This window comes from Scatophagus argus, chromosome 9 (assembly GCF_020382885.2).
Source record: "Scatophagus argus isolate fScaArg1 chromosome 9, fScaArg1.pri, whole genome shotgun sequence".
Lineage (NCBI taxonomy): Eukaryota > Metazoa > Chordata > Actinopteri > Scatophagidae > Scatophagus > Scatophagus argus.
The window spans coordinates 24,623,347-24,649,083 of NC_058501.1; the positions used below are offsets into that span (position 1 = coordinate 24,623,347).

General features: G+C 47.6%; 1 protein-coding gene across 1 annotated transcript; it reads left to right on the top strand.

The window, feature by feature from the left end:
- The first annotated feature begins 1,763 nt into the window (after positions 1-1,763).
- bmper (BMP binding endothelial regulator) lies at positions 1,764-25,624 on the top strand. The gene is made up of 16 exons (XM_046398716.1): positions 1,764-2,722; positions 7,092-7,177; positions 14,833-14,932; positions 16,279-16,361; positions 16,725-16,815; positions 17,101-17,183; positions 17,654-17,753; positions 18,260-18,369; positions 18,513-18,647; positions 18,926-19,030; positions 21,945-21,990; positions 22,375-22,541; positions 23,105-23,306; positions 23,590-23,932; positions 24,127-24,257; positions 24,447-25,624. Exons 1-16 carry the CDS (start codon positions 2,617-2,619, stop codon positions 24,626-24,628), a joined length of 2,070 nt encoding a protein of 689 aa, XP_046254672.1. The 5' UTR covers positions 1,764-2,616; the 3' UTR covers positions 24,629-25,624.
- The last annotated feature ends 113 nt before the right edge of the window (positions 25,625-25,737 follow it).

The following is a 25,737-nucleotide window of genomic DNA, read 5'->3' on the forward strand; positions in this document are numbered from 1 at the left end:
TTCTGCATGCAGCAGCACAAATCCAGCCTCAGTTAAAAGCTGCTGGGTGGGTCTGAATTATTTCTTTGAAGACTCGCTTTTCCTCCCCGTCTGAGCTTCTGACGAGCTTCACTTTAAAGAGGCTACACACACACGCACACACACACACGCACACACACACACACACACACACACACACACACACTGTCATGCAAGCCTCCTCATCTGTCACACCAGACTTTAATGTTGACTCCAGACTGCAGATTTATGGGGACGTAGTGCTAAAGTGAAGGGGAGTTCATACGGCGCAGCAGCGTGTTGACTTCGACGAGATGAGAAGTTTTCTGTTTGCACGAAACCGAGCTGCAAATATTCGCTTGTTAGCATCCGAAACTTCAACGCCAACTTGATGATGACTTGGGATGATGACTGAGAAACCATCAAAAGGCATTTTTTGTTTTGAAGGACACATGCGGAGAGTTTTCAGCCCTGTTTGTGCTGACAGAACCACATATGAAGAAACACAAAATGCAAAGTTTCAGCATAGAAGCCGTCCTGCAGAGACGTCCTGGGCCAACATTTATTCTGATGTCCGGGTTGGCTGAGTGTCCCCTCGAGGGTCCCCCAGGCCTCACTTTGGGAACCTTTGAGCCTTTCAAGCGTCCCAAATGGGTCTTTGACTGCATTTTGAACGAAAACAGTGCAGGAATATTCAGGTCAACAAAACCTTATTGACGTAACATTTTGATCCAGAACGCGGTGCCATAGCTGGTCAGGTATCTGATGTGGAGGATCAGGTCTGACTTGTTCCAGTTCATCCCAGAGGTGTTGGACGGGGTTGAGGTCAGGACTACGTCCATGTCAAACACCCGGTTGGAGCTGACTTCAGCCACGGGGGGCACATGTTGAAACAGGAGAGAGACGGACGCGAACTGTTGCACAAAGTTGGACGAACACGTCTCGTCTGAGATGTCATTACTGTACGCTGTGGAATTACGGCTTTTCTTCAGGCCAGAAGTACACAAAAGCATGAAGACAGACGTTTCCTCAGACTTTCTGGCTTGGCATGTTTCTAAATAAAGCAAAAAAATCACTCAGAATGTGAAAGAGAAGGCAAGAAGATCTGGAAATAAAGAACGAAATGTGCCTGAGAAAACGTCTTCCTCTCCGCTGCCAGATGTAAGAGGAACACTGAGGAAGATGAGCAGAAAAGAAAACTGACTTCTGCACTTCAGTCCTCCTGCGTCTTCTTCTTTGTTTCTCTTCTTCTTCTTCATCTTCTCCTAAAGCATTTAGGACATAAAGACATGAAGCACATGTAGCTCCCCTGGTTTGTTGGTAATGAAACTGGATCCCCAAGGAGGAGACTGGTCTCCCTCACACACACACACACACACACACACTCTCCCTCACACACACACACACACACACACACACACACACACACACTCTCCCTCACACACTCCCTCACACACACACACACACACACACACACACACACACACACACTCTCTCTCACACACACACACACTCTCTCTCTCTCACACACACACACTCCCTCACACACACACACACACACACACTCTCTCTCTCACACACACACACACTCCCTCACACACACTCCCTCACACACACTCTCACACGCACACACCCTCTCTCTCACACACACACACAGCTTTATAGCGCGCAGGGGTTCAGTGGCTGAAAGGAGCAGAGACGGTGTGATTATTAAAACCTTAAAATAAAAGGAGTTCCGGAGGGTTTGGGGAAAAGTCTGCCGGAGAGCTGGAGCAGAGGACCAGAGAGGGTCTGGAGGATTTGAAGGAGGTTTTGGAAACGTCTGGAGGCAGGAGGAGGTCCCGGCTTTCACAGAGGAGGCAGGACTTTCTGGCTCTGTGGTGCGCTCCGACACCACAGGTCCGCTTTAATACCGGAGGAGGAGGAGGAGGAGAGGCCGGTCGGCTCTTCTGCACTGCTCAGAGGGACAGACAGAGAGGGAGACAGACTGCAGTCCGCTCCTCCGTCCCGGACTTTCTGCGTCGAGCATCCATGTGCCAAACGGGCCCCTGGATTCGGAGCGCGCTTTGAGACGAGTCCACCGCTGGAGCAAACTCCACTTACTGACTTCTCTGCGGGGTGTCAGACTCACTCTGAAACTTCCCGGCGGCTGTTATTCAGCTCAGTTCGTTTGTCTGAGCTCAGATCACCTCGGACACTTTGGTTTGGACTCTTCTGACTGCCGGGCTGGAGCGGAGTCCATGTTCAGCCCTCAGAAACACCCGCTGCTCTCCTCGGTGTCCTCGCGCCTGCAGGATTTTGCCTGATTTGATCTTTAAGTGTCTTCATTTCATCCCCGGACTCCAGTTTTCCCCGCGTGTCATGAGCAGCCCTGCTGTCTCCTGCCTGTCGGCGCGTCTTTGTCATTTTAATGTCGGTGTTTTCTCCGCGCGTCGGGCTGAGAGTCGCTTTGCATTTCAGCGCAAACTGACAAACTGAGGAGCCTCCTGGCTGGAATAAAAAACGACAGATCTGCGAGAGAAACGCTGGACCTTTTAACTTAATCCTGTTTTTCTTTGGATTGCTTTTATTCAACTGGCCCTCCGATTTCACCAAAGTCCGATAGGAGAAAAGCCGAGGATGTTGCTCCGCCGCTTGAACCCTCCCTCCTGGTCCACCTGTAGGTTTCTCTTCTGCTTTTTGTTGCTGCTCCAAACGCCTCGGTCCTCCTCTCCACTAATTACAGGTAAGATTAAAGGGATCATATGGCCTCGTAATAACACATCACGACACCCACCGTGCGTAAAAATCTACCCAAACCCCCGGTTATTTAGTCTGCCGCGTCTCCGCGCTGCTGCAGTCTGTTTTTATTCTGCACCAAAATCAAAGTCTGGTATGTGGTGTGGCGGTCAGCTAAACCTCCAGTTTGGTGCGTTATCACCGGGAAGCAAAACGTCAACAGAACGCAGACGAAGCGCTTAAATCTCAGAGGACACACCACAACCTCTTTGTTTTTATCATATAAACGGTTAATGTTTTGAGTTTTGAATTTTGAGTTCGGGGCTGCAGGCAGTGAAAACAGGCTCAGTTTTCAGTTTATCCTGCCTGCAAGGAACCGGTTTCTTCCTCCGGTGGAAACGGGGCTGCACTGGAGAGAAACTCCACCAAATCCACCCGGAACGCTTGTTATTTGCAGCAGTAGTTTTCTGCCTCACATAAATCATGATGACATGAGTCAATATCAAAGTAATTTATATCAAACTTGAGGGAATTATACGAGGATTTAGATCTTTAGGATGAAAGGTCTGTGTAAAATTAGAAGTGATCTCTACTCAAATTGTTGTTTGTGCCACCAGAGGTTATAATTAACCCGATTTTCCAGTTAAAAGCAGGCTGTAAAGTGTAAATCACTTTCCTTAACCAGCTCTGATTTAACAGCTTTTGCCCCCCTCCTGAGCGGCCTCTCCTGCCGGTCTGAGCGCGCTCCCTCCCCGGCCCGATCCCCCTTTTGACAGCCGCATTGCATCATAGGATATCGTTTTTGTTTGCCCCGCAGCGCCGTGGAGAAGTGAGATAATAGAAACGGAGTGAATGAAAGGTGGATGTGCTGGTGGTGCTGGCGGTGCGCGCAGGCCGGCCTACATGCGTCTTATCAGCAGCGACAGGGACGGGACTCCCGAGCTGCCTTCTCCACCACTTTGAGGAATGGACATTAGATCAAATACATTTGATTATGCTTATTTACTTACTTTCGGTTCCTCCAGGCCTCATTTGAAGGCTTTCCTTGACGGCAGTGCTTGACTTTCACGATAATTTCATTAACAAATGGAGAAAATGTTCGATAAAGTTGATTCGGAGCAGAGGATTCACTTTCTGCTCGGCCTTTTGCTTTAATAAAGTCCACCTCATGGCGGACACGACTGTGCACATCCGTTCGATTAGAATAATTTCTGATTATCGGGGTTTCCCCCCTCTTGGCTGTTATCTCTGCTCCTGAAGCTAAGATGAGAATCAGATGGGGGGACAAAACCTGTACCAGATGGGTCTCTGTGGTCCAACAAGTGCAGGAAAGCTCTGAGAGCCAGCAGCCGCTCGGTATCAGCCTGAGGAGGCTGCACCATCATGATCCCAGCAGATCAGATTCCTCCACCTGGCGTCCTGCCTATTCAGAATCAGAATCAGGATTGTGTGCTGAACGACAGACCGGAGGGTTCTGGGTGCTCTGAGTCCTGACATCTGGGGCAGTTGAACGTGTCCCTGCAGAGGTCATCCTGTACCCACAGCATTACGGGCTTCAGTCTGCTCCGGGACGCTCGCTGCTCCCTCCTCCGGTTTGTCCCTCTCTGCTCGGGCTCCACGGCGCTTTGCTGAGCCTGAACCGTCTCTGGTACTCAGCCGGGACAGTTAGTCCAACATAGTTTGACTGCAGGAAAACCTGAATAACAGTTTGTCAGGGTAAGTTTTCGTTTGGCCTGAGACGTTGCTGAGTAGCTGGATGTTTGATCTGCAGTGGGTGGCTGCATGTCACACCTTCAGAACTGAGTTTAGGTGAAGCTAAATTCTACATCTGTACAGGCCTTCATAAATCTGTTCGCACGTTTCCTTATTGTGTAAGTGCTCTTACTCTATTACTGTACTTAGGTACAGATTTGAAGTAGATGTACAGTTTATTTGAGTATTTCTGGAGGAAAACACCACTTAAGTGAGGGATCTGAACTCTTCCTGTGCCACTATAGAAGCAGAAAATGTGCACACGTGCATATTTGAAGTTAATTAGAGACTGTGAGAGGCATATGTAAGGAAGTAGTAAAATTGGCACGGGTTGATATTTGGGACAGATTCTATTTGATGTTTAACCAACTCGCTCTCAGTCAGTTAAATACGAGCTTTACTGGACTCAGACCTGAATGGACTCAGATATTTGACTAACTTGGAAGTGGATCTAAACTGGAAGTGACTTTCAGAGCCTGATCAACCTTAACCCGGCCCAGTTTTTTTTTATCCTTCCTACAGCGTTTTGTTTGCCACAGCTGTTCTGTTTTCGTTTTAATTAAAGTGAAACTTTTAGTGCTGAGGTTTGAAGCCGAATATACGATAAGTAGGTAAAGAGCTGGAAAGATGGATGAGAGACAAACAGCAGCTGACAAACAGAAGAAGACTGAGGACGAGACCTCAGAGACCGAACTTCCCTCCCCAGCACCCCCACCCTTCCCCGCCCACACCCCCCACCGCTTACAGCCCTGCTGGTTTAATTACACTCGAAGGCTGTAAATTTTACAGTAGTGGTGGAGTCGGCAGGGTTTGTCTGCTGTGCCAGAATCCACAGGCTGATTTTCTGCTGAACTCAGACAAGACGGCACGACGAGCAGCTTCAAAGGTCTGCTGTTGTCAAGTGGATTCCCAAGTGGAGTCCCTGACTCACAGCCCTCATACAAACTTTGATCAGATCTTTAAATGAGGTTCCCGTCGTTTTGTTCTCCACGTTTTTCTGTTCTCGTGCAGCTCGACCACATTGATGACTGAGGCGGATTTCCTGTCCGAATTCTCAAGGCTGACAAAGCTGTCGCTCAGAAGGTCTCATAATGTGTGAAATCTTGGGGTGCTTTTAAACACTTTTCAACTGTAGAACGATCCTTCGCTCATCACGTGAGGAGTGAAGAAGCTTTCACAGTTTTTGATTTTACACGAGATGAGATAACCCAAAAATGTCCCGAAAGGACAAACTGCATCATCACAGCAGAAAATAAAAGAATCAGGGTTTTAGACGTAAATCGATTAACATTCATGACTGAAAAACAAACACATGTGGATACAAGATGACGCAGCAGCATTCTGGTCTCCTGATTCCAACTGCTTGTACAGTTGAGTGTGTCGTGATCTGTCAAAACCAGTTTCTACAAAGTCGTGCTTTGTGCTCAGAGAGAAGAACTCTGCTACTCGGAGAGATCAGCCGCAGGATGTATGACCGGGAACAGGAAGTCGGTTGACACTCAAACTACCTTCGATAACCCCGATTCAACTCCCGGCTCTCGACAACAACTTCCTACTGGGAAGGAGGTTGTCGTTTTAGAGAGTCGAAACAAAGCCGGCACGTGAACTGAGCTGAGCGTGGGCCCGGACGCCGTTCCTCTGTGCTGCAGCTCTCCGAGCAGGAGGAACTGCAGGCCGTGAGATGTTGACATCTGTCTGCTTCTACCCATAAACCCTCGAGTTTGGGGTCGTTTCCTGTAGTTGGTTCGGATTACATTTGCTCTCGTAACAACTCACGTTTTTAAGACCTCAGTTTAAATGTCAATGCTTTTACCTGAACGGACAAATCTAGAGTTTAAGTAATCCTCTCAGAGCACGCTGGCTTTGAGCACATATTAAAGAACATACAACCAGGGTGCACATTAGCTTATCATGTTGGCAGCATCATGCAGTGTTGCATCAGTTGATGCCATTAACACACATTAAACAAACAGAAGACTTTGAGTGGAGGCAGCAGGACAAGCTGTAAACACGAGGCCAACATATTAGCACCGTTAAACGTTGTAATGGCGATGTGTTACCAAGCAGCTGCCTGTTCACACACCCAGCAGACACAGAAACATTAGCCTTCGTCTGGAGCTGTGATCCAGTCCACCTGACCGATGTGAGTCTGCTGTTCACGCTCTTTCAGCTCTTTCAGCTCTTCTAGTTTTGGTCTCCTGACAAAAAGTATCCAGAACTCGACGCTCCAGTGTAGCTTCTAATAGTGTCTGCCATTTTCTGCTGGAAAGAAAGTTCATGAGAGCAGTGAAACAGTGAAGCTGAGGGCCATCAAAACAAATCAGTGAGCTGAAGGACGCTGAAAAAGCGACGTAGAGCTGAGGGGCACAACGGGGTCCGGCGATAATAATCCGCCTCGTCACTAAGAGCGACCATCAGCAGGCCTTTAAAACAAATGTGGGCCATCCGCCAGGGTTTTGTTTGTGATTCGCCTGCTCTCAGTTCTCGGCTTATTTAACGCGAGCCTGCGCAGGTGATTGTGTCGGTCAGGAGGGTCGACCAAAGTCACGAGTCCAGACTCATTCGACACTCTCAGCTCCGCCCCCAGCTTCTCACCTTTGTCACCTTCCCACTGTCCTTCACAGGTACGGAGGCCAGCTGTGAGAACGAAGGAGAAGTCCTCCACATCCCCAACATCACCGACAACCCCTGCATCACCTGCGTCTGTCTGGTAAGAACACATCTTTCCACATCTTGTCCACATCTTCTGCAGAGCCGACGGTTTAGTTCTCAGCTGAACGACTCGCCCTGTTTGCTCTTGGCACCTCGACGTGTAATTGCTGCTTCAGGGTTTCCGCCTGGACTGATAAAATGACCTCTTTAAGGCCTGATAGGGATATTTGTAGAGCTGATTATTGAGCTTTGTGTGGCGTTTCTTATCGGAAGGTTGTGAAAGATTTGCAGCATTGCGACAGGACTTTGACATGCAAGTTTTAGCCGGTGAGACGTGAAGTGTGGATTGTTTGATTTGATGGTGAATATTGGCAAGAAATCACTTTTGTAAGCGCTTTTAGCATCGATCCGACACAACTTATCATGCAACCCTGCAACCCATGCAACCCAAAATGTTTTGTGGGACATGAAGTCAGGATGCAGGAGATTTGTGAGTGCAGGAAATCACTTGGTAATGCGACTCTTAACTGTTTTCCGAGGATTTTAAACGGACTGGCAGTGAAACATGAAGTGGGGATTGTTTGTTTTAACAGACACGCCTGTCGTCATGCTGTCTTGGCTCGGCCCGGCTGTTAAAACCAGCCTACAAAACGTTCTGGGACGACTCTTTCCTGAAACATGTGCTCTTTGACCCCTGACCCCCGCGCCACCCCTCCACCCCCTCCACCCCCTCCACCCTTAGCTGCTGTAGAGGTCTTTGTTTTAGGGGATGAGAGTGGAGCAACAAGGCTGTTCTGTGTCGCTGCCTGCCCATCGGCTCAAAGAGAGGCTTTGCTTTTTCAAAAGCGTGATCACATGACCAGCGTCTGCCCTCCAGGAAGCACACGAGTGTGAACTTGAGGGCTGCATGTTGTGTGTTTGTGTGTCCACGTGTGTTCATCTCATCCTCAGTGTGTATTTACACACCCTGAAACACTCCTGATAAAATGATCTTCGCCATGATTGGCTGGTAAGACAAAACCTCTGTGAGGACACCTCAGACATTCCTCAGTCATTAGTCTAATCACCGCTCTTCATCCCAAGCCTCTGTTAGACTGTGCGTAACCATAGCAACAGCCCTGTCTCTCAACAGATAGTTATGTAGGTTTTATTTAAAGGGTTTGACCTCAGGAATGTTTGTTTCCCGTGACTGGATTAACAACATGTCACGCTCATTGAATGACTTCATCAAAATGTTTAGGACTTGCCTTCGCCACGATAAAAAGAAAATCGGTTTGTGGGCCCAAAGGAGGAGCGATGGTTTGCTCGGCCCACTCAAATGAGTCTCAATGCTGTCACAAATCAATGCCCAACACAACATGGAGTCAGCGGAGCCGCAGCGAGCGAACCGCGAAGCCGCAGGTAAAGCTTTTAGCATCGAGGAATAAGCTTAAGGTCGGCAGGCTGTGTTTATTATATGTTCAGCTGAACTTCACCTCTGCACATCTCAAGCAGTCAAGCCTGGAAAGAATTAATAATAACTAGACATAAAAGAAAAGAAATCCTCCTTGTGTTTATTGGGTTGTCCCTCAGACTCAAAGCTGATGAGCTGATTGGTTCTTATTTTCTGATGATGGGACTTTATGTCACCTTGTGCATGTGGAGCTCCAGCTTTCATCCAGCCTCAGCTCCTTTCATTTCCGTCCTGCTGGCTTCTGATTGGCTGACCGAGCCGTCCTGCGTTATCAGGCAGCCATCAGCCAGAGGCCTGCTGAATGCTATCAGTCATCAGCAGGCAACGGCCGGCTTTCATCTCAGCTTTAACCCCTACACACACACACACACACACACACACACACACACACACACTCGTAAACTTACATACATTCAGGTCTCAGTCTTTATTGAATTTGGCCTTTGTTTATCTTCTAAAAACTTCTTAAACCACATATGCATGCAGGTTTTTTCCCCTCTAGCACAAACTCATATCAGTCAGATTCCAGTTTCCAGTTTCACGTGCAGTCGGTCACCATGTTTGCCTGATAAATTTTAAGCTTCAGGATGCTTGATAGTTCAAATAACACATACTGTTTAGGACCAGTTGTTAAAGGTGTTCTGTGTGTCCCAAATCCAAATAGATTTCACTTTTTTTTAATTGACACTGAGCCTAGCAGAAAGGGTGCAACGCCCCCCCAGCAGCTGATTTTCTTCCGTTACAGAAGCGGAAAAGGCGTGAGGTGACACAGCAGCGTGGTGTCACCTGCACGCCGGGCAGCGTTCGCCGTCCGCCACACCTCAGCTTAACGTTTGTGGAAAAACGAGAAACTTCATAGCTCAATACAAGCCGAATTAATAATAAGGTGAAAGCTTTTAAAGTGGCTTAAAGTTTGACCATTTAGATGTTAAATATACATAAAATACATATTAAATAACCTTTTTAATGTTAGTATTATATTGCCTTCATGCTCTCCGGCTGGTTTTAATGAGCAGCTCTTTTCTCCTGTCATTGGAACGATCCTGTTTACCTCCTCGCACAGCAAGAGGAAACGTTTTGGTGCTTGGTAACGTGACGTCCAGGTTACAATGGGAGTAAAGCAGACCTTCAGCGAAAAGCATTTCTGTCTTACTGCGCTTCAGCTTCCTTCATCACTCAAAGGTCAGACTTTGTACGTCGTCTTGTTGTCTTTCTTTAGGGGGTTGGGGAGCCATCACGGCTCCAGTGTCACTCATACGTGGAGGGGTAGGCTGAGGGTGGGGGGGGGGTGGCTCTCCAGTTGGTCCAAAGTACCTGCTAATGGCTCTGTGGGCACACACACACACACACACACACACACACTCACACACACACACACACACACACACAGAGGAGCCATTGTGTGAGTCCGGGTGAGGCCGAGCGCTGTAATGGGGCCAGAAGTGGATGTGGCTGACAGACTGACTGGCAGGCCGGTCGCCATGACGATCCCTTATCTCGGAGGGAGTCGGCTCATCTCCGTCACACTGTTCATCGCACTCGTCCGCCTGTCTGTTCGCCGTTTTTTGTTTTTTCCACTCTCTCATCAGCTCTTCCTCCCCTCAGACGGGCTCATGTTATTCACTCCCTCACTTGTTCTTGTTCCTCTTACATGACCTCATCTGACTTTGAATCTTTATTCTGCTTACACTAAAACACCACTAAAAATTTCCTGAACGTGAATCCTGCAGGAGTGTGAGGAGGCTCCACAGCGACTCCGCTAAGAAACAATTTAAGACGATCTTTGTCACTTTGCTGTCAGAAAGGAGCCGACTGACAGCCGCCGCTTGTTCAGCTTGAGACGAAGAGGACACATCCAGCATTAACTCTGATTCAATGACTTTAACACCAACACGAGCCTCCATTCCTTCATTTCCAACAGGACAGGCAGCAGCCGTCAGCGAGGAGGTCAGAGGTCACAGCAGCCTGTTAATCGACCAAACAAACATTTCGACGAACTACGCATAGAAGCTGCTTTACACTCGGTAGCTGGGATCGATCTGAGGGGAAGGTCAAAGGTTGCTTCCTGTCAGAGTCTCAACTCAAACAGTGGCAGATCAATGCAGGAGGGGCGAGGTTTACCTGATAACCACCTGATAACACCCAGACGGAAAACGTCGGGCGCCGTCACATTTCACTTGTGTTTCCAATCAGAAGCAAAATGGTGACAGAAATCTGAAAATGATTTAACACCCGCTGAGTTATTTTCCTGTCACTGGAACATTTTTAGATTTTTCTTCTCCACATGTGGGTCTTTCTTTCTCTTTTCTCGCCTGCCTTCGCTCGAGGAAGATGAAGCGGCGAAGAAACGAGATGAGAAGAGCATTCAGAGAGGGAGGAGACTGAAGGGACGAGCGAACAGCCAGAGTCCTTACTCAGGAATATCATGAGCTCTTCTAAACGTTAACGTGGCCTCAGCGCCAGAAGAGTGAAAAGCTAAAAGTTTTTTGCGGGGACTTGGGAGTTGGACGAGTTGGACACAACGAGGTTTTAAAGTTCCGTGTCTTGGGTTTTATGCTGTTAGCCTGTGAAGACGTCCCCTTGTCCCACGTTATTCTGAGAAAAAGTTTCTCATTATGATGTCTTACAGGATCTTTTTCCTCTCGTCACTTTGGCAGAACTGGACTTCCACACAGAGCTTTTCTGCATGGCCAAACTTTGTTCAAATCCTTGTATTTTTATTTAAAATTGAGGTCACGATGCCACAGTTTCCTGAAATACTGATCACATCAGACAAACGTGTGATGTATGATGCACAGGACATGTAAAATGTTTTCCGTGCAGTCTTGTGTTTGAATGTTTCACGCAGTGTGGATCAAACAGAACTTGGATGAAGAGCTGGAACAGCAGGATAACATGCTGATAACTTCAGGGGATAAATAAGGGAAATTAGATGTTAAGAGGCCTAAATGTTTTCGTATGAATCCCTCATGGCTTTGTGTGTGTGTGCGTGACCAGCTGGGTGGGGGGTGACGTTATTTCTTTGCTTTAGTTAAACGTGTTCGTGGACGTTCAGCTCTCCTCTGGCAGAAAGACGACTCGCTGAAACAGATTTGGCGAATTGGTTCCCATCGCTGGCGTCTTTCTCCTCCCGTCTCGTCCCTAAGCTACTGTGGCTCCTGCACTCCGGCGGGGGGTCGTGACCTGTTTGTTTTAGAGGAGGGGTGAAAGGTGAAAGGCCACCGCAGCAAAGGGGGTTAAGGTCTGGGGGATCTGGAGGGGTGACGTCCAAGGGCTTAAGTGGGCCTTAAAGTTGAGACTTCCTCTCCTGTGCTGACAGACCTGGACTGATCTCTCTTTCCTTCACCATGACGGAGAAAGAGCATGAAAAGAAGGAGACGGTGGAGACGTAACAGCTTTCAGCTCGGAGAAAACATCTCAAACGCTGAGGAGAGAGAGAGAAAATCGGATGAAAAAAATGAAAAAACAAAAGAAACAAAGAAACAAAACTAGAGGAGAAGGTCGAAGATGGAGGAAGAGAAAGTGATGGATGAAAGGCAAAAAATAAGGCCAGGAGCTGAGTGATGGTGAGGAGGAGGAGGAGGGAGGAAGACAAAGGACACTGATGAGGAGAAACAGTGAACACTGTCGCCTCCTAGTGGCAGAACAGCCCAGTTGTCACACAAACAAGGACTTTTAATCTGTTCAAGAACAACAAAATTTCCTTTAATGTTCAAATGTCGCAGAACTGAGATGTAAATCACCTCATTTTCAGTTTTCACTAAAGCTTTTGTGAATTGTGTCGCTAATTCTGTCTAAAATAATAGTGAATACTGTGTCCCCGGACGGAGCCTGAACTAATCTTTTATTTTTGCTCTTCATCCTGGTTTTGATTAAATCAGTCAAACAGCAGCATCAGTAAAGTACAGGTAGACTCTGCATGTGACGCACAGCCAACAAGTAAAGCTGCTGAGACTGTTCGCTAATGGGACGTCTGCAGCTGACGTTAACCTTCACTGATTCGCTTAGAAAACACTGAACTCAACTGATTGAATTTAAAATGCCGTGGACACAATCTGATTAAATTTTAAGACGACTTCTTGTCTGGTGTCTCGATGGCGTTCAGACATTCGGCAGCTCAGTTTCGTGTGTCCTCGTGCTTCGTCAGGGGGAACCTCGCCGCCACAGCTACGTGTAGTGTTTTTGTGGTTACGTTTAAACGAATGAGTAGATGAAAACAGGCTGAACGCGGAGAAATGAGGCTTGATAAGACAGCTGGACGAACGCACAGACACATTCAGTGCACTTCAGCTGAAATCCAAATGCATGTATGTCCAAACACACACTTTCTCTTTCTCTGACACACACACACACACACACATACACACACTTATGAGCATACCAGTGCTTCATGACACTGTGCGTGTATACGTGTGTGTGTTGGGGGGTTGGTGGTCGTCACCCTCAGCGACAGACAGCCGTCCAGTCGACCAGCCTCGGTGCCACGATGGTATGTCGAGTGTTTATAAGGCGTGGTGACCCGTTGTGACCTTTGACCCTGAGACAAGAAGGGTGAGAGTGGGGAGGGGGAGGGGGTGAGGAGCTCCACATGTTCTAACACCACTCTGCTAATGGATAACAGGAGACATGACCTTGGGACTACATTATGTCCAGTGTCTTTCAGTTAGCACAGATCACGTTCACATGTAAACGATCCTGCTTCTTCTTGTCAGACGCCCTGTGAGTATGAAGCCTGCAAAAATGTAAATATATACCAAAATATCAGTGATTTGGGTTAATGACTGAAGACCACATCTGTAGCACATCATAGAGTCTTATAACGCATTCATAATGCTTTATGTCTACATTTATAAACACACGTAATGCTTTCCCCTATAGATGCACTGAAGACGGGGCCTTCATAGAAAGTGTTGCTATAACTTGTTGTTAAGGAACTGAAACTAAAACTGAAAGGGAACTAAAGCTTCTGTAAATTGTTTTCGGTGGACATGCTGAAGTGGGACCTGAAGGTTCTGCAGTGATCAGCTGTCACATAAAGTTATGTGACTCCTCTGAGGGGAAATTAGCGGCCGTCAGTCAAACATCAGAGCAGTGACATCACGCTGCTCCGCCCCCGTGAGACGGGTGGCACTGTGGGATCCTGTGGGAGACCTGACATATAATGAGGTTGTTCAGCCCACGTATTGACTGAGGGGGACACTTCAGATGTTTCAATGTTGAAAAGTGTGTGGAACACACAGGAAGTCATTTTGCATTTGCTCACGTGGAACATTTCTGACGGATGAAATCCGTAAATGAGCAACAAATTTTGTCCTTTTTCTTTGCTCTTTATCTAATTTCTTTTCTCTCTTGCTTATGTTACACTCCCTGCCCTGCTGTCCTCCCTCCTCCTCAGCCATGACTTCATCTGTCCTCAGTGTGGTTGGGGTTTAGTTGGAGCGCTGCTGCTATATTAAACCTCCCCGATTTATTTTCGCCCTGCTTTGATCCGTCCTCGTTAGAGCCGCCTGCAGCAGAGCCACAGGGCCACGAGACCTGCCAGCCCCCACTTTATAAACCCTCACAGTGTGTAAAACCAAACACACACACACACACTCTGAGCGTGTGGATCAAATCAGCAATAAAAGCTGGGTGTGAAAGCGAGCGGATTAAACAAGCGCAGATTCTGTCCAGTCCCACGGTGCAGTTAGCGGCGGTGACGGACACCATGAGCAGCGTTGGTGTGAAAAGTCACAGCTAAACTGTGACCACTGGGTCACTTTTTATTGAGAAACTCAACTTGAAGTCTGACAGCAGAGCACAGAGGTGGTGCATCAGGTGGAGACTGAACGCTTCACGTCCTCTTTGGGTGATTTTTAGGGCTAACATGTCTCGCATGAATTGCTGACAGCTTTTGTTGTTCATTTAGTGCTCGATCAAAGCGCAGCCACGCAGTCCGGATAAAGTAGATGAGGTTTTTTTTTTACACAGAAAGGCAGCAGGAGCTTTGAAGAAGTAAAGACGCCATGTCTCTCCTGTCCTGAACTCCGGCTGACTTCGTCCACTGTGGCTAAAATACTGCAGCTGTCAGATCATTTATGGTGGCCAAACTAAAACAAAACTGTATTCTCAGGCCACAAAAAGCTTGTATGTACTGCATGTGTGATGATAATTTTCACTTCCAGGCTTCAGATTAATGTGAATGAACCAAATGCAGGTGGAGCACTTGGCAGCTGATTGTCTCCTCCCGTCCTCTGTCCCTTTGTCTGTCTCTGCTGCAGGAGGGGAAGGCAGACTGTAAACAGGAGAAATGTCCGCTGGTCTCTGAGGACTGTGCCCTGGTGGTGAAACAGACCGGAGCCTGCTGTGAGAGGTGTAAAGGTGAGACGGACAGGTGGACAGAATGAGACGACTGTTCTTAACGTTCACAGTTAAAAGTCTTATCGCTTTCACTTCACTCTGATTCCACACATTCGACTCGTGCGTCTCCTTTGGACGGCACACGACGCATCAGTGGTCCTTTGTTTGTTGTACAGCCATGATGATAAAAATGAAGCAGGGATGGTTTATTAAAGGACTGCAGCACCCGCAGCTGCACTGCACTGATAGCAGACTGTAGCAACACATCAGCAGAGTCTCAGGAACCACTTCATGTCCAGCCTCCAAACAGCCAGGCCTCACTGTGACCTGTGGGAAGAAAGATATATTATTTACCTCAGAGACAGCTATTCTCTCTCACACACACACACACACACACTCTCACACACACACACACACACACACCTCCCAGCTGGCAGCAGGGGTGCGGCCCTTTTGTTTGCGGTTTGGCGTTTTTACGACGCAGCACTTCGTTAGGAGGGGCAGAACGAGCTCAACTCGGATGTGGAAAAGCCCCTCGTTGCCGTGGAAACCCACATCAGTTTTCTATTGTGGCGGCCGCTGTGACCAAATTTAGGACCCCTGTGTGTCGCTGCTTTGGAAAACGCCCCAACTGCTGCATGTCATATCACTGTTTTCTCACATTTTATGAAATCATACACGCAGCCAGACGGGAGCGTTTTATTAGGAGCAATTCACTTTAAAAGAGCCTTCATTAACCAGTTTATACGCACCACGAGTGCGACCGCGTCCCACTTGGCTGGACGTGTATTCAAAACAGATCATAAAAACCTTTATAAACAACTTTCAGATTTTAAAGAATCATAATCCAAAAATGCACGTCCATTTGACTGACATGTCAGTCTCTGAGGGATCTGATCTTTTCTTCTCTGAGACACCAGAGGGTTTGTCTCACGCCGAGCGAAGCAGGCCATGATCGGGTTTCATCGTGTGGAAAAGTTAAACATTGATCTGAGGCCACTTACTGTAAACGGGGTGAAATGAATCGGCTTTTCATTTAGCGCTGATGGGGCGGATCGGCGGGTGTGGAGTTCCTGAGCAGCTGCTACGTTCCAGCACATCTCCAGCTTTGACTGAAATCCTGGAACAGAGCTGCACTCCTCGAATGTTTAGTCATTGTGTCTCAGCTCAGTTGTGTTTGGCAAAGTTCAGATCTCACATCAAACTGCCAGGAAGACCTGAAAATACAGAGTGTGCATACGCTTTTACCAGACTAACAGATGTGCTGGTCCACAGCAGGTCGATGACGTTTTCTCATCACTGTGACTGAAAACATGACACCAAACATTCTTCTTTGTCTTTTGACTCTCACTCTTGTCTGGTCTCAGGCTGCATGTTGGACGGACGATCTTACAACAGCTCAGTGTCCTGGACCAGCTCCACCAAACCCTGCGTTACCAGGCGCTGTCAGGTGTGTGTGTGTCTGTGTGTGTGTGAGCAGATGAGGGCTGAAGCGAGCAGACGTCACATGGAAAACTCTCACCTCAGATCTGAAACAACACAAACCTTGTTAGAAGGAGGTAGAGAGAGGGAGGAAGGAAGGAAGGAAGGAAGGAAGGAAGGAAGGAAACAAGGGAGACATGGAAGGAAAGAAAGCAGGAAAGGAAGGAAATAGCAAATTCAAATGGGGGATGGAGAGGAAAAGAGAAAGCAGAGAGGAGCCAAGAAGAAAGTGGCAGCAGCAAAAATGAGAGGATGGAAGCAGGACAGCTTGGAATGAAAAGTCTTCTGAATGTACAGACTGAACAAGTTCTTCACCTGCTGCTTGTGACAGGAAGGTGTCATCACTGAGGCGGAAGTTCAGTGTGTCGTCCACTGCAAGAACCCCAAAATCCACCCGAAGAAATGCTGCCCCACCTGCCCAGGTGAGTTTTGCCTCCATAATGTAGAGAATCTCTGCTGTCAGTTTATGTCAGTTTATCAACCAGCTTTTGTGCTGGGCTCAATTTGTAAAAGCAGCTAAACCTCCAGGCCTGTTTCTGCTAACCGGGGACTGTTCCTTTAACCAGACCAGATGACTTTGTGACAACACCGTGCTTACGGTCCGCTTGCACGACAAAGTCAGTTGATATACGTGTAATCTGAATGTGAAACTCGTAAAAACGTCCTGAACAACAAGTGAGTGATGGGTTTGTCTCCTCTACATGCAGGCTGCATCTTCGAGGGTCGTCTGTACAAAGAGAAGGAGGAGTTCAGTCCAGAGGGCAAACCCTGCATCAAGTGCACCTGCACTGTGAGTACACACACACACACACACTCGGTCCTCCGCATGAGTTGGTTCTGGAGTCTCGTGGGATTGGAACGACTTCCCTCCCTTTTTCCTCCCTCTCTGTCTCCCCCTTTGCCTCCTCATCCTGCCCCATCAGACAAACAAATCGCACGTCCATAAACACATCACTGCATTAATGTGCCTGCACCTTGTTAACACATGCACACACATACCGAGCTGCAACATGTTACTTCTTTTGTGTAAAAAAAATATGTTTTGTTGGACATTTCCTACTTTATGTCTGTGGGCATTCTAGCAAAGAAATGTGACTTATACAATGAAGGTAGATGAAGGTAGATGAAGGTAGATGAAGGTAGATGAAGGTAGAGGATTCTATTCTGATTCAAGCTGACCATATTAATGTAATTATTCCCAAGTCTTAACCAGTCTTAACTGTTGTGTGCTGGTTAAATGGTTCGTGGTTGTCGTTTCAGGGAGGGCGGACTCTCTGCATGAGGGAGGTGTGTCCTGTCCTGTCCTGCCCCGCCCACCTCAGCCACACCCCTCCTGGACAGTGCTGTCCCAGATGTCTCGGTAAAGACCTGTCATCAACTTTCAGACGTAATGTGGAGGAGGCCATGTTTGTTTGTTTGTTTCTTCAGGAATATTTAAGGAAAATGACACGTTGTCCAGTCACAGAGAGCAAACACTCTGGACTCTCAGTCCTTCAGTAAGGACACTTCAGACTTGCTTTTGTCATTGTGGGGGAAAAAATCACCTCTGGAGGTTGATGAGGAACCTCTGCAGGTGTTGCAGAAGAAACGCTGGTGTTCTCCATGTTTATTTCATTGTTGGTCTTTTGTTTCTTGCTTCCTTGTTTTCTCCATCGCTTGTCAAACAAATGAAACAAACAAAAGCACCTCAGATGTCAGAAGAGGCTCATAATAATCATCATAAAAGTCAGTTCACCTCCTCGCTTCCGTCCTGATGCGCAGCTGAATGGCAGATGGTGAACATCAGCTGTGAGGAAATGCTCGTGCAGGCTAAATCACCAACGTGAAGTCACAGAATAACTTGTCGTGCTCCTCCTCGTCCTCCAGGTCAGAGGAAGGTGTTCGATCTGTCTTTCGGAAGCTGTCTGTTCCACAGCGAGGTTTACGAGAACGGGACCTCCTTCATACATGACAACTGCACCACCTGCACCTGCAAGGTACCAGGCTGCATGTCACAAACAGACACTCCCCACTCAGCATCCCCTTCAGAGACAAACACTGCTGCTGACTGTTTGTTTGTTTGTTTGTTTGAGTGTTGACCCCCTCACACTTTCTGGACTCTTCTTCTTCTTCTTCCCAGGATTCCACGGTGGTGTGCAAGAGGCGGTGCTCTCGGCCAGGGAGTTGCCACGGCGACCAGTGCTGCGAAGAGTGTCTGTCCTACGTGAAGGTGGAGGAGGTGAAGTACTGCAGAGTCCGGAACAAGATCTACAGGGTGAGAGAGCGGAGTGGACACCAGAGGGAAGACGGAGGGGTGAAGGGAAAGAGATAAATGTGTGACCAGTGGACAGATGAACAGATGAATGGATGTACAGATGAAGGGATGAGTTTATGTACAGTTGGAGGGACAAATGAATGGATATAAGGACAGATGAATAGACAAGGAGACGGGACATAAGACAAAATGATGGCTGAATGGTATGCACAGATAGACAGAGGGACAGACAGATGATGGTCGTGTCCTGATCCTGGTGTGTCCCTTGTGTCCTGCAGGAAGGAGACATGTGGTCGTCAGTGAACTGCACCCTCTGTGCTTGCGTTAAGGGAAACATCGAGTGTCGGCCCAAGCAGTGCGTACCAATCACCAGCTGCCCCTCGGTGAGTGACAGGCCCGCCAGCCAATCAGCAGCTTGCATCCAGTTCGCTGGGTTTCACTGGACCTGCAACCTGTTAACAGTCACCCGCTGAGTCTGCGTCACTTGAGTTTGTCCACGTTTTCCTCTCTCTGTCTCATCTGTCCAACTCTCACACTTTACCGCCCATGACTAACTGCTTCGTTTGCTGCTCACATGCGTGACGCCTCAAAACAGCGACGCTCCTCTGATTTACTGCACAGCAGACGTAACTGTCACCTCAGCTCTTCACTTTGAGAAGTCCTCATCGTATTCAGATCCTCTAAAACCTCTAATGTCACATGTTCTTCTTACGTGTTTAAATGTACGTCAATTAAAAGAAAGAAAAGAAATGTTTAACTCTCAAATTTAGGACAAACACGGACATTAACAGACTTTCCAGTCTTCCTAAAAGGGTCAGCATGGAGCCCAACTCTTTCCGGGACCCTTCTGATCCGGTTTCTCCTCTGGAGTCAGTTGCCTTTTTTAGCTCATTAGTGCTGTTGCGTGCAGCTGAAGTGTGGCTGTCGAACGCTCTGTGAACTGCTGTCAGGTGGGAGGCTTTGTGCTGCGTTCGGGCGCTCGGGGGTCATCTGTCGGCCGGTGGGTGATGGAGTGGATTCCTCGCATACCGCCGGCCGCTGGTGGTCACGCTGTCAAAGCCGGCGTCAGCGTTAGTCCCAAGTTCACGCGCTTCCAGCGGTTACGACAAGCCCTCACCTGTTGCTTGTGGTCAGAGCAGGCGGCTGCAGGGTGATGTAGGTGGTCCGCAACAGGTTTCACTCAGTACACGCTGCTGATTTACTGTTTCAGGAATATTTTTCAACATTCTGGTTGTTTTACTTCCAACCAATCTTACTCAGTTTTGGGAAGCAGCACTTAATATTAGTAATTTAGGTCTGTTTAAGTGACATTAAGATTTTGGGAATACACTTTAACTTGACAACCATGTGACTCCAGCTTGTTTAGCTTTTCCGGTTTTCAAACTGAATTCGTCACTGCGACCCACATGCACACGCAGTCAGCTCAGCGTGTCATCAGCGTGTCACTTCTGTGTAACTCAATGTGAGGTGACTGTCTGTTGGAAACCTCCTGGCCCCAACCGGCCGAGTGTGTTCAGGGTTTTGGTGCCCTCGAATGGCTTGTGCCACAGAAACAGACTCTCAGTTGTGGTATTTATGATCCCGTGAGCACAAACTTTGTTGATCTAAATTTCTGGGTTGTGAAGTAAGCTGCCGTCTTGTAAAGACTAACAGAACGGACACAGTCACAACCCTGACAACAACTCACTTGCCAAAGAGAACTTTGACAAAGAGAACTGGTCAGTTCTGCAAAACCGCAGATTACATACAATGACAGTGTCTGCATATGGCAGCTGCTCTGTGGTTAAGGAGCAGCTAGAACGCTTGCTGAAGGGAAAGACTGTTGTGGTGGCTAAAGGAACAGTCCACTGCAAAATCAAAAATACATCCTACTCCTGTACCTGTAGTGCTGTTTTTCCATCATCGGCTGTGGAGACGTCGACCTTCTCTTGAATATAATGGAAGTAGATGGAACTTCGCTTGTGGTGCTCAAAGTGACAGAAAAATACATTAAAGAAAACTCAAAAGCAATGTTTCTTTGTGGAAGTCAAACACCCTAACCCACCTGACTTCTCCTGCCAAAACAAAAAGTTACATGTGAAGTCACACACACACACACACACACACTCACACACTCACACACCTGTCGCACTGTTTCATTATGAGCAAACATTTTAAAATCAAACTGAAACTCACGTTTCCTTGACATCGATTTGTCGAAGTTTCCAGTTATCATGAATGAAACTCCTACCTACCGAGGTCACCACAGCCCACCTCACACACACCCAGCACACACACACACACACACACACGCTGTCATCCTGCGGTCAGCGGCAGGTCGGCAGAGTGTGTGCGTCCCTTTGGAGACAGCATGTCTCCGAACAGCCTTTTGTCTGTTTGACGTTTGAGTGACAGCAAAGAAGAGGTTCCCTATATTTAGGCCCCTGAAAACCAATCTCTGTCTATGTGTGTGTGTGTGTGTGTGTGTGTGTGTGTGTGTGTGTGTTACAGAACAAGAGTGTGTGTGCTTGTGTGTGTCCTTGCTTCGTCAAAAGGCAGCCCTCTTCAAAGGCAGAGACTGCCCTTTGTGCACAGGTTAGGACTCAGGAGTGTGTGTTGAGTGTACGGAGAACATCTGAATGTGATGACAGATGAGTGGTGTGTGTGTGAGAGAGAGAGAGAGAGAGAGAGAAAGGAAAAAAGAGTGTGTGTTTGTACGAATGAAGGGCTTCCCTGAGGCAACAAAAACTAAGTGTGTGAAAGAGTCCTCTGATCTGCACCTCTGATGAAAGTTGAAACATACTGTACACACACACACACACACACACACACACACACAGTTTCCTGTTACACAGACAGAGTTCAGTGGTTGAGGTCGGAGTATCGGTGTCTTTGTGGTCGTCCCGTTTGCCTGTGAACTCATCAAAATGAGAACTTTTCCTCCTTTTTCATCTTTCATTTAATTTACATTCTGTCTGTTTGACGTTTGTTTATTATCTTTGCCAACAAAATGTGGAAAAACGTTTGTCTGCAGAAAGTGGACGTCAGCCTGATTCTTTTAGCTCTTCACTGTCATTCTGAATGGTGTTGCTGCTGGAGAAGCGTTTCATGTCGTGTCAGGTGCTTATCTTCTCTCTGCATGAGTGTCAGGACGTGTGCATCTCATTGCTCTTAGCCGTTTGGCCGTCGTTTCAAACGCACTGCTGTCTTTGTTTCTCACAGTTTTTGACCGGCTCACTATTAGTCTGCATCCTGTTCTTCCTTCATCACTCTTCATGTTCAGATGAACACTGTGTGTTTCCGCCTCGTCTCTTGCAGAATAAGATCCTGAACAGGACCGGCTGTTGTCCAGTTTGCACTGAAAGTGAGTAAGTCCTTCTCAGCCGTCCGGTTTCCTCTTTCCCAGAGATATCACTCATGCTTAAGTCGAGGCTTTAAAGTATTTCTTGGCTGTGACCTGCATCAAAGTACCACTCCAGGACTACAAAGACTCCGTGAACCTCACGTCTTCATACTGTAGAGCTTAGTTCAGGCGATAAAGCAGACGTTTTACTGCACTTCTGAGTGAGTCGGGGCCTCACATTTCACCGTTTATCATCAATTATCCTTTTGCTGCTGGCTGTCAGACATCAGCGTGTACTCTTCAAACCCTTTTCTCTCCTGGCATGACAGACACATTCCACTTTATGTGTCCCATGCTAGTATTTTGAACCCGCTCTCCTGTGTCTTTGCTTCTGTCCTCCTGCAGAGCCAGGTGTATGTACAGTCTTCGGGGACCCTCATTACAACACCTTCGATGGCAGGACCTTTAACTTTCAGGGAACCTGTCAGTATGTGCTAACTCGGGATTGTGGCAGCGCCCTCGCTGGAGTGCCGGGGAACATCAACATCAACAACCCAGACTCCAGCTTCGTGGTACGTCAGGAGTTTAGGATATTTTACGGCATTTTAGTTTGGTTTGTACCAGAGTGAGATGAGAAAGAAACTGAAAATGAATTTCATCTCTGGGATGTGATTAGCCAAGCTTAGCACCAACATTGGATGCAGGAAGAACCGCTGGCCTCTGCCGAAGGACGGGAAAATATACTTTGCAGTGACTCTTAATCAAATTGGCCACCAAAACATTTAAGATTTGATTCAGTTCTGTTCAGATTTAGGGAAATGTAAGCACATCTGGCCCAGTCTCTCCTCCCAGCTGTTGTTGGTTAGCTGCAATAGCTCCAATTTGTGCTCAAACTGCTTATTAGACCACAAAGCCTCGTTTCCTAATTCAAGCTGAAAGGCAGCGTCATCAGAACTGTACTGTACTCATACTGTAACTGGACTCTGCATGACAATATTCACATTAATATTCTTGTCAAAAAAAACAAAACAAAAAGTGCAATTCCTAAAATGTTAACTAACACTCTACTGTAAGCATGTTATTAGAAGGAAAGAACTGATGGAGGTTCGGCTTTTATTTTCCTTTGGTTTCCAAGGTGTTGGTGAAGAATGATGCCCGGCGGACTCGTTCCTTCTCCTGGACTCAGTCTGTTGAGATTAGGCTGGGAGCTTTGATCCTCAGTCTTCACCAACACCTGACAGTTCGGAGGAACGGCACCCGCATCGCCCTGCCCTACCATGGGCCCGGGGTGCACATCGACCTGGACGGATACCTGCTCAAACTCACCACCATAGCAGGTCAGCACACAGCAGGCCAGGAACTGTTTAACAGTTTTGTTTCTGCAGTATGAAGCCTCACAGACCAACGTTATTTTGCAAACCAAAAAGTTTAAGACCAAAACAGTGAAGAAAGAAGTTTCATGCTCAGTCTTTCTGCAGTGTGAAGACGTGTTCATAGTACATCTCAAAGGAACTTCACTGTCTTGATGCTTGACCTTTAAAATACACGAAATGCCTCATCTATTTGGTTATGTCTAAACGAACTACTATCAGTCTTAAACTCTTCCACCTCCTCCTGCAGGTCTGGAGATCACATGGGACGGCGACAGTTTCGTGGAGGTTGTGGCCGCTCCCCATCTGCGTGGACGCCTCTGTGGCCTTTGTGGCAACTACAACGGCCACAAGCGCGACGACACCATGGGAGGCGATGGCCAGTTCAAGTTTGACGTTGACGAGTTTGCCGAGTCGTGGCGAGTCGACGGAAACGAGGTTTGCTCTCAGCAGCACCCCCCTCGCCGGCCAACATCCTTCCTGTGCCCCGGCAGCGTCAAAGTCAAATTCCGCGCACACCGGGAGTGCCAGAAGATAAAGTCGTGGGAGTTTCAGAAGTGCCACCGTGTGGTTGACTTTGCATCATTCTACAGGTTCGAGACTCAGTTTACTGTAATGACAATGCAAATAAACAATAAACTTAATTTTGCTCTTCTTCCTTCTGAACCAATGCATGCACCCAAAAATATCCCCATGTGGACATGACAGACAGCTAAAATGGGTGCCTCCACGGGCCCAAACTGGCGTAAAAAGTCTGTACCAACCTTTATCGTCCTGCCCTCTGTAGGTCGTGTGTGACAGACATGTGTGAGTGTCCAGTCCATAAGAACTGCTACTGCGAGTCCTTCATCGCCTACAGCCGAGCCTGCGAGAGGGAGGGAGTACCTGTTCCCTGGAAGCCCGACACCGCCTGTATGGGTGAGTGACAGCACTCAAACAATCTGCCACGAGGTCAAAGCGTGCACGAAGCTCGAGCAGAACGAATCATTTGCAGTATACATCAGCATGTGTCAGGGAGTGCATAAGCATCAGTAACCAGATTCCCCTCAACCTTAATTGATTCATTGGCTCAATTTTTAACTTTTACGTCCTCTTCCCTCCTGTCAGCCACCCAGTGTAAACACGGCGCTGTGTATGACACCTGCGGACCGGGCTGCACCAAAACCTGCGACAACTGGAACGAGATCGGACCGTGCCACAAGCCCTGCGTGGCCGGCTGCCACTGCCCTGCCAACCTGGTGCTGTTTCAGGGACGCTGCATCAAACCCATAACCTGCCCCGGACGGTGACCCTTGTGACCCAGGTGGGAGAAGGGGAGGGGGAGGTTAGGGTCATTTAAAGTATCACAATTAGGGGGCCAAAAAAAGCCGAGAAGAGTTCGGGAGGACACGACAGTCGACAGATCAGATGTGACGAGGTACTCAGGGTCCATATCTCCAGGAAGATAAGGAAGTGTTGCAGTGGCATTTGAGATACAAGCTATGGTGATGGACGAAAGGGACGCTCAGTGGACAAGGAGGCTGAACCTCGCCATCACAAACAGCCTCTTGTAGTACTATGTACTGTCTTAGTACCAGTCACCACCACCGGAGGCGCTACTGACAGTCTTGTAGAGGAAGAACTGGCCTCCCAAGAGAAAACTCAGGGGCCCCATTTTTCAGTTTTCACTGAAGAACATTTGTCCACGCCGCCATGGACCCTCAGGAAAGAATTTGGGCCAGTGGACTCGTGACTGAGCCAACATGGCGCCCATCTCTCTCACAAACACTCTGAAGTGGGAAACTGAACGTCTGCATTCAGAATAAGAAAACGGTGAAAAGCGGCGAAACTCTGTGATGCATCATGTCAGACTGCCCTCATGATCTCTGTTCCATCATTTCATACTGTAAGCTAGCCAGATTTATATGAAAGACAGACAGCCTTTATATTATTATTGTTCTAATTATTATTATTATTATTTGTTGTTGATGTTGTTAATTTATATATCAGTCAAATGACATGATGTAGCAAGAGCCAGAATCATGAAAATAATTGTGTTATAGATGATTTAAAGGGAAACAAAAGCTATTTATGTATTTGTTGTGTACTTTTGTGTTACTGTTTGAAGAGAAATGCCCAAATGTGATTCAGTTGTTGCACCATCGCAGGGAAAAAGTACTGTATTGTGTTGTGCTCCGTGTACAGGTTGTTGTGGTTCGTATCAAACTGAAGGTGTTCATCTACGCATACGTTTCACTTGATGAGAATTATTTAAGAACAGCAATATAATCTTTTATGGAAGTTCATTTCTGGCTGCTGTCTTTACTGTGTTGCTGTAATATTGTGTGGAGAAAGTCTGTCCCAAAAGAACTGGAGACATCAGGAGAAGGAAAACTTGTCCTTTAATTTCTGATTTCTG

What these genes read in the sequence shown, in the direction of transcription:
- bmper (XM_046398716.1), top strand. Translation starts at nt 2,617, where the DNA reads ATGTTGCTCCGCCGCTTGAACCCTCCCTCCTGGTCCACCTGTAGGTTT. An exon ending in CTCCTCTCCACTAATTACAG is followed by an intron (nt 2,723 to 7,091) that starts GTAAGATTAAAG and finishes TGTCCTTCACAG; the next exon opens with GTACGGAGGCCAGCTGTGAG. An exon ending in GCATCACCTGCGTCTGTCTG is followed by an intron (nt 7,178 to 14,832) that starts GTAAGAACACAT and finishes TCTCTGCTGCAG; the next exon opens with GAGGGGAAGGCAGACTGTAA.